The 8833-nt window shown below is 39.5% G+C and overlaps 2 protein-coding genes across 2 annotated transcripts; both read left to right on the top strand.

Annotated features, from left to right (window-relative positions):
• On the top strand, positions 1 to 284 carry RB195_004468 (uncharacterized protein; the record flags this gene model as incomplete). Its single annotated transcript, XM_064182323.1, has 2 exons — positions 1 to 99; positions 162 to 284. 2 exons carry the CDS (start codon positions 1 to 3, stop codon positions 282 to 284), a joined length of 222 nt encoding a protein of 73 aa, XP_064033590.1.
• A 1502-nt stretch (positions 285 to 1786) lies between these two features.
• On the top strand, positions 1787 to 6494 carry RB195_004469 (uncharacterized protein; the record flags this gene model as incomplete). The annotated part of the gene is made up of 19 exons (XM_064182324.1): positions 1787 to 1854; positions 2261 to 2324; positions 2421 to 2529; positions 2601 to 2732; positions 2825 to 2908; positions 2967 to 3102; positions 3301 to 3454; positions 3629 to 3816; positions 3933 to 4092; positions 4299 to 4436; positions 4516 to 4659; positions 4838 to 4939; positions 4997 to 5087; positions 5164 to 5234; positions 5483 to 5555; positions 5697 to 5769; positions 5970 to 6102; positions 6191 to 6308; positions 6364 to 6494. 19 exons carry the CDS (start codon positions 1787 to 1789, stop codon positions 6492 to 6494), a joined length of 2169 nt encoding a protein of 722 aa, XP_064033591.1.
• Between the last annotated feature and the right edge of the window lie 2339 nt (positions 6495 to 8833).

The raw sequence follows: 8833 nt of genomic DNA on the forward strand, positions 1-8833 counted from the left end.
ATGCCTGAAGGAAGCGCACAGCCCAGGTTAAAGTCAAAGCAGCAAAATCGACCAGATTCCACAACAGCCAGGCGAACGAGGATGCTTCGGAAGATCAAAGTAATAATGCGCTCCATTTGAATTTTCTTCTGAGTAGCAAGCTTGATATTCTACCATTTCAGATCGAAGACGATCATTTAAGAAAACTCGCTGACGAAATTATGGCTGAAAAAAGACGTCTCTGTATGAAACGGGAGGAACTGGCCCTTGCTTTGCGCGAAAAAGAACAAGCGGAAGCCAGTTAATTTATGTGAGATACTCAATAATGGCTTTTGTCTTATGTTGCTTGTCAGTCTTCGGTATTACTTATGGCCGTGTGAATTTGTACTGGTATTTTTCTTTCAAATCTTTTCTACGTTGTAAACCTTGTTGCCTACTTTTTTTTCTCTTGAAGCGTTAATTTTCACTTTGAAAGTGATTTTCTATAAATTGCTCTCGAGAACTTAATAGCTTGTTATTTGTGGATTCCATAGCTTTTTTAAATCATACCTTCTCACTCGATATATGTAACTGTGCTTTGTCTACAGCTTTACCATATTGACAATAAAAATTATTTCTACCATGTTCTTTGCACATTCTCATGTCTTCTTTTCATTTGAATATCGTATTTTGCCTCATCGTGCTTATAAAACTTTTTTATGCTATTCTGCTTATGGGGTATAAGGAGCTAACCGTTACATAAGGAAGTACTTTGCTCGATGGGAGTGGGGCATGCCACTCACTCGGCAGTGTACTATTTAATTTCTATTTCTTCTCTTTCGTTTACTCCTGAAATTGCGCCGCTTCTCAAGCTCTTACGTACTTAACTCACTAATCATTTGCGTGGACCATAGGGAAAACACAGGAGCTAACGAATCGCTTGTAGCAGACGGCTTTGGATGAAACTAAATGGAGCACATTTACGTGCTACTTAAATGTAAGCCGAACTTCTCTATTGTCGGACTGCGGATGCAAGGCATCATAGTTCATGTTAGGTCAAAACGACCATTCCTTGGGCGGCGACTTAACATAGCGTACGTTCGTAATATCACGTTTGAAGCGGTGTGGTGGGACTTTCGCTTAACTCCCTGCTAAGGATAGAATACAGCCACTAACTTCGGTGCAGCGCTAAGCTGGCACTCACCTGCGAACGATTAGAAAACGTGCAGCTTCGAGCGCTACCGCTGAAGACTGCCCGCAGTTCCGTCTCTAAGAATTTGGTGACTAGCGACCACAAAGATCGCCAGTCACGTTAGTAATAAATTTGGATCAGAATGAAGCGCGGTGCGGTTGCGGCTGTGCTCGAAGCGGCGCGGTGGAGCAAGCGGCTGGGATCAAAGTGGGACCTTGTGGGAACTGCAGCGATGAAAGGTCTCCTTTCGATCCTAACTCCACTGCGCCTGTTCGAGCGTTGAGCTTGTGCAAGTGCATCGAGCTTTATGTCGCCTTGACCCGACTATATCGATAATCACCAAATCACAATCAACAGCCAGTTAAAGCTTGCAGCCCCGCTTGTGTGTCAGTGACTGCGAACATCCTGTCAGCCGTTGTACTATAAATTAGATGCTTCGACTGAACACTACGTAATATGAACGTCATGCAAACCATGTTGGAGTGCGAAGTCACATTCCACCCGACTTCAGTCGTCGCAACATCTCCCCAGTCGGACCAAATCCACATCCTCCCACAAATTGAAAATGCTGTTTATCATTTCGAACTCTTATGATTTCGTACCTATTCAACTACGTTAAGGTATTTTCAGAGTGCAATGACTGCGTTTGAAGAGTTGGGTGTAATTCCTGAGCTTGGTGATGCCGTATCTGATATGGGATGGGAGTAAGTAAAAGCCACTTATGAACAGCTTTATGTGTTGAATTCTTGCAACTTTTGAACTTTTATAATGGTGCCGACGACGACGAGTTCTAACGTCGAAAGGCAGAAATTACAGCATTTTTTTCCGCTGATGTGCCGACGTTCTTTTTCTTTGCACTTCTTTAATGTCCTTGCATCCTTCGACCTTTTAGTTGGCACCTTCGTGCTCTACGCTTGGGAATTTCTAAATTTCAATCAAATTAACTGGTAATTTTCGTACTGAGGATAGTGGGAATTTTTATTAATAATTCTGAACTTTTAACAATGTCGGCTAAAGACTTCTATTCTCTATATGCAATACTTGTTACAAGCTAGATAATTCTTTTTCGACGTTAACCTCAAATATTATCTGATAAATACTGTCCTTTAGACTCCCAACACCAATTCAATGCGACGCCATCCCAGCCATTCTTGGAGGAGGTGACGTCCTTATTGTAAGTGAGAACATAGTTATGTTTCTCTTAAAAAAAGGACAGATTCGTCGCTTATGAACTTTTTCGCCATCCAGTTGCATGAAATTTGGCTTCTAGGCTGCTGAAACGGGTAGCGGTAAAACTGGAGCGTTCTCGTTGCCTGTTGTACAAATTGTATGGGAAAGACGTAAAGATGTAATGAATACTCAGTCTGGAGGGAAATCATGTTAGTTCTCTCACACTTGCTCCTAAATGTTGCGCTTAAGTAGGGAATATTGTATTGGGTTTCTTTTACAGCTGTCAGTTGGCGGTTAAATCTAGCAGATCGAGCCATGGGGCTCGCTCTTTCGCAAGATGGATTGTCTTGTGAAAGTCGTGTACCAAAAGCTTGGTATGGCGCAAGATGTATGGGCGGTGTACATACTAAAGGTAAGTGTGGTGAGATAATGCTTAATACGAGACTAGTTTGACATCAGTTTGGTTCCTTATTATGCATTGAAGGTGAGTATTTCCGATTGCAGGGAAATACTATTACGAGGCAAAGATCACTCGTGATGGGTTGTGTCGCATTGGCTGGTCAACACTTCGTGCCTCACTGGATCTAGGTGACGTAATTTAAACAAAAATATCTAGGATTGTTAGTTTACGGGAGACTTTCTACAGGAGCTGAGGACGAAAGTTTTGGATTTGGAGGAACTGGAATGAAAAGTACTCAGAGAAAATTCGAGAAATATGGAGAGTCTTTCACAACTGGGGACGTCATGGGATGCTATCTAGATCTGGACAATGGGAGAATTTGGTCAGTGTCATTTTTTTCTTAGTTTCCATGAGGAAGCTTCAATATTAGAAGAGCACTGTGGATTAAACTTATCAGGTGTTTCATTTTTTTCCTATGAGACAAACAAAATATCTATTGAACACTATAATATTTTATCTGTCTTCCATGTCGTAAAACTCTCACTGATATTCGCACTAACTTATCTATTTATTGTTACAGGTGGTCCAAAAACGGGAAGGAGTTTGAGATAGCTTTCCGACTAGATGCGAAGTTCTCCAGTCCACACGCTGCGTTACATCCAGCAGTTCTGGTTCAGAATTCTTCGCTGGAGCTGAATTTCGGAGACACACCGTTTGCGTTTCCGCCAAAAGATGTAAAAGCGTTCAAATATTTAGCATAGATAGGAATGATAGTGAGATCTAGTGACTTTTTTGCTTGCGAAAGTCTCGTGTAGGGTGGAGAAGGGAAAGATAACTCACATGTGCGAAATAGTGTGATACGTTTTCGTGTTTCCAGATGTGATCTTGTATGGAGGAGCGTTATTTAGGGATTCATCGCTGTGTCAAAAACGCCATCATCGTTGACTGAATGGCGTGGTTTGGAAATAGAAAACGATGTAAAAGAATCAAATGCTGCACCAGTTTGTATAGTACTTGAACCGACCAAGGAGTTAATCGAGCAAACTCATGAGAATCTAATTAAGTTCTCGAAGAATGTTAGTGATCCAAAAATCAAGTTAGTTTTTTTTTTCAATTGTGTTGTTTGTTGATTGAAGATAGGATTATTAATTAATATTATTATTTACCAATATTATTAATGAGGATTATTAATTGGCTTGCGTTCTTTTGTAGATGTATATCCTTGGCAGCTGGCGCGAATATGTCGCAGTTGCTGCATGAACTTGATCGAGGTGTTGATATTGTCACAGGTGGAGTCGGTCGTGTTTTGGATATGATAGAAACGCATAAACTATCAATGAGTGGTCTCAACTTCATTGTTATTGACGAGGCGGTTGGTTTTATTACCTGATTCAGTTTTTGCTTTGGTCTGCATACTTCTGAAATCTGAGTTGAAGAAGAATTTTCTCGGATAGTTCCTCTAGTTCTTGCTTTTTTCTTCACTGCGTCATGAAGTTGAGTAAAATCCATGTGAGATGTGTTCCAGATTGAAATAATTAGGTGAAGGCGACTTTTTAGACGAAAACATTTCATGTTCAGGATCAAATCCTATCGTCCTTCAAACAACAACTTGAAAGGCTCCTTGCCAAGGTTCCAACGGTATCATCAAATGGCATGCGTCTCCAAGTAATTGCTTGTTCAGCAACTTTGCATAATATGCAGATTACGCAGTTCGCCGTAAGTTTCTCATCATTATTGTGCTCTCATAGCAAAAGACAAAAAAAAAAATAGAACCACAAAATATTGAGTCTTACAGGACAAGTACATGAATTTTCCACAGTGGATTGATCTCAAAGGTATGGACAGCGTGGCAGAAACTGTACATCATGTCGTTTGTATGGTTGATGCTATTAGCGACAAGCAATGGATCAGAATTATGCATAGTCCGAACCATTTGCAGGTTTGTACCTTCTTAAATTTCCTATTAAAATTCTCTTCTTGATTTATTTCTTTCCGAATCGTCTATATTTACATCTATCGTTCTTCTCTATGATTTTCATCTATTTTACATTAATTTTAGTTCCCTTCTTGCAGATATTCTTCTGATTTCTCATTATTCCTCTAACTGTAACTTTCAGCACGATCTAGTCCATGAGCGCGATAATATCCGCCTCAACACCACTGACAAGAATACAGTTTCTTTAGGAACGAAAATCCTCAAAGGATGTTATGTGCTTAAAGTATGTGTCTCCATTACAAAGCTAACGTGTTGTGAGGTTTTCTAACTCTTATTCTAGGCCATTGAAGCTTTGAAAATGGAACAGTGCATCGTATTTTGTCGTACAAAACAACAATGTGACGATATGGAGGCATATCTGCTTAAAAATAGTATACTTTTATCGATTTACTTCCTTTACTGACATTTATCTTTTAAATTTTATACATTTATGCTTCTACATTGCAGATTACGGAGCCGTTTGCCTGCATGGAGACAGATCACCGAAGGAAAGGTCACAAGCATTAGCAGATTTCAAGGTAAAGATTTCGTATGGATTCACGAATGTGGATACTGTAAAAGATGTTCTCGCGAATACCTTTGTTGTATCCAGAATCGTATACGGCGTTGTTTTTTTCGACTGTCTTGAAAATGCGTTTCATTTTTGCTTTTTGGTAGTACTATAAGTCATAAATCTCTTATTTAAAATATTATTGTGGAGAAATAGCTGTTTATATGCAGGTTATCTGTAGATGCCTGCTCTAAGTTGTCCATGGATTTGTTCTAGGCAAAGAAAAAACCGTTCCTGGTTTGTACCGATGTTGCCGCTCGTGGTATTGATATTGGCGGAGTTCCATTTTGTGAGTAACACTTTGATATTTCATTTTTTCGTCCTTTTTGGAGCAATTGAAGGAATTTAATAGAGAATTTGTTAAATGAATACTAGAAATCCTTTGGTTGATGTGCTTCCTTGGGGTACGGTAGATAGGTCTTATTTTCAGTGATTAATGTGACGTTGCCTGATGAACCTGCTCAATATGTACATCGCATTGGACGTGTAGGAAGAGCGGAGAGGTTGGTTTGCTCATTTTTTTTCGAACGGCTCGAAGTAGGATTTAAAATATGCTGACTGCCAATGACGCAGATACAGTCAACACATCTTCCTCTTCTACTCCTCTTTTAGTAGGCAATATTCTGTAAAATTCATAATCCAGAAACCAGTTTGTGTTAGTTTCTCTATATGTTTTATTTCATGGATGTGTTGTTTGTTTCAGAATGGGTTTATCCATTTCGCTCGTTTCTACACAAGAAGAGAAGGTGTGGTATCACAAATGTGGCAATCCACGATGTAGAAATACGAGAGATTTGTCGGAAGGTGGTTGTACCATATGGTACAACGAACCAAAAGTGGGTATCACGTATTGTCTCTTTTTTAATCTAACCGAGTTTTTCCCATCTTTTTTCTTCTTGAAATATTGGAATGCGTGTTCTTCAGCTTCTAGCCGATATAGAAGAGCATTTGGGGCAAACTATTGCCATAGTAGATCAAGCATTCCAAATTCCTGTCGATGAATTTGATGGAAAAATTGTCTATGGAGCAAAGCGAGCGAACGGTAACACTTCTTTTTGTGAATTTCTTGTTCGGATTTTTTAAATGTGATATTCCAGTGACCACATTCGAAGGTCATGCCCCACAACTTGCTGTTTCCGTTGCTCAGCTAGCTGACCTCGAACGAGCGCTACAGTCGAGCTATCTGGCGTCAGTTGGAGATAAATTTCGTAAAATCGTTGTGCAATAACTACCCGTTACTTGCTGTTAAATTAAATTGATGCTGTTAAATTTGACATGGGTAGTTTTTTTTTCAAATTGGATTATTAGTTTCACTAATTGGAAGAAGCTGGAATGTGTTTTCTAACATGTCAAGAATGATAGGTAAAACTTTTCCTTTCCCAAAAAGTTCTTCTTCGCAGAATGACTCAATGCATGCGAACGCAATATTCACACAAGAGTATTGATTGCTTTTCTGGTTATATTAGTTCTTTTTTTTCTGAATATTTGTTTCTGTTGTCTTTTCTTGAAGTAAATAAATCTGCACTTATTGTATTTGTTTCCTTTACATGTTATTTTGAAGAAAGTAAAGAGCGCGGCACAGTCCTTACCCAGGAATCGAAATGGGCGGGCCGAGTTGCGAATTGTTGCACAGATGCCCAGCATCATATTATTGATTACGACTGGTTAGATTAATCAGGCTCTAAGTTGTCTTGCTAATTATAATTAACTACAGAAACCTGAGTTCACCACCCAGGACCATTTATTCAACTGAATAAACGCGCTTTGGCGGATAAATGGGCTTTGGCTGGATACAATGCTATTCAATTGAGATTTCCACCTTTATAAGTGCAGCTGAAATACATATTCATTCGTTCCAGCACTAAAGATGTTCATGTTATAAACTGCTAGGTCCCGCAACGAAGTACGATTGCATCGAGTTTGCCTTCCGTACGTTCCGGAAGGCGTTTGCCCACTCTTATTCTTATTGAGGCGGTCGAATTGTGTTTTGAGGGGGTCTTTACGAGCGCGCGAGTTCCAAACACATTTTTCATGGCTGTTGTTGTGAAGCAGACGACGACGAATAGCGGACTTGGCCTCACTACACGCGTCATATTTTGTCTCCAAAGTGTTCTGCGGACGCCTACAGCTATTTTTCTTTTCTCTAATTATGTTCCCTATAAAAAAAATTTGACTTAATCGTATGTGACTGCTGGCTCCCACAGCTTTACTAATTCCTTCCATAGTTCCTTATTCAGAGTTTAATCATGGGACCTAGAGCTTTTTTTTGCGCAAGAAAGTGGTTCTGGTGAACAACTCGAACTTATCAATTGCTTTCTGGTCGCTTAAAAGTGTTTCGCGTCTCCTGTCCTGGTCTGCTCCTTGTCTCCATAAATTGCTAGGCAATGAATTTTTGAAAAGCGTAGGAAATCCCGCAAAGTCCAGGATTTTGCGGACGCCTACGAGCAACTAGGATCCCTCATCCTTTACGTCAACTTTGCGGTCCATTTGCTTCGTCAATGTCAACGGGAAAAAAAAGAATGCTGTCGGAGGCTATTGAGGTCTTTGATTTATGGTTTTCAGCAGCACTCCTATACCAATTGTCCTCATTTCCTCATCCTCAGTGTTCATCTCGTAAATTTTTTGAGGATGATCCAATATTTCAGTTTGACGAAAACGATCCAGAAATGATTGGTCGTTTAGACCGAGCTGACATATTGGGTGATTCCAGAAATAATAGTGCTCTTTTTTTCGGTTGCACAAAGTATTCAAGAAGAGTATTTATTTTATGATTTGCAAATGAATATTTTTATTTTAATTTTTTTTTATCATACATAAGTGAATTCTAGAAAATTGCATTGAACGGTTAGCCGAAGAGCGAGGAGAGGATTGTAGAAAATGGCAGAAATTACATAATTAGTTTAGATTGGGAGGTTTTTTCTTTATTTAAAAAAATAGAGCAAGCGTAGATCAGCGTTATTTATTTTTTATTATCTCTGAATATTTCCGAGAGGACATTATAGAACCGGCTACCGTAAGAAATTAGAAAATAAGTTGAAATAAACTCGACAATACGAATAACTTGCTCTTTTTTTCGCTTGAGGACGTTATAATGCGTATTTACCGTATCCTGTAAATAGTAAATATCCACAAATCCGTAAACATCCGTTCGCGCTTGCGGGGGACTATAAAGTGCTGTTCATGCTTCACAATAACATGGGCGTGGCCCTCTTGTTCCAATGTAGCTATTTATCGCTTCATATACTTGATAGTTTCCAGAAATTCGTGGAAAAATCTTTCCTAATTCTTTAACAACACAGCATGGAGATTTTCATCCGAATTCTCAGTCGAATTAGTCTTGGCTTTATTTTGCAGCTAACGTCTTGCAGTCCCGTTGCGAAGGTCGCGATTGGAATTTACACCTTCCGAATTTGTGCCTATACTTCTCGGACATAGATCCAGACCCATGTGGTTCTTTGTGCTCAGGGTGTAACCCAATCCTACTATGCTATTTTCCTGGTGCGCTCAATGTTCTAATCATATCCAGATTATAATTTCACTCCTTACCCACCTGGAGAAAGAATGAGA

This window comes from Necator americanus, chromosome I (genome assembly GCF_031761385.1).
Source record: "Necator americanus strain Aroian chromosome I, whole genome shotgun sequence".
NCBI lineage: Eukaryota > Metazoa > Nematoda > Chromadorea > Rhabditida > Ancylostomatidae > Necator > Necator americanus.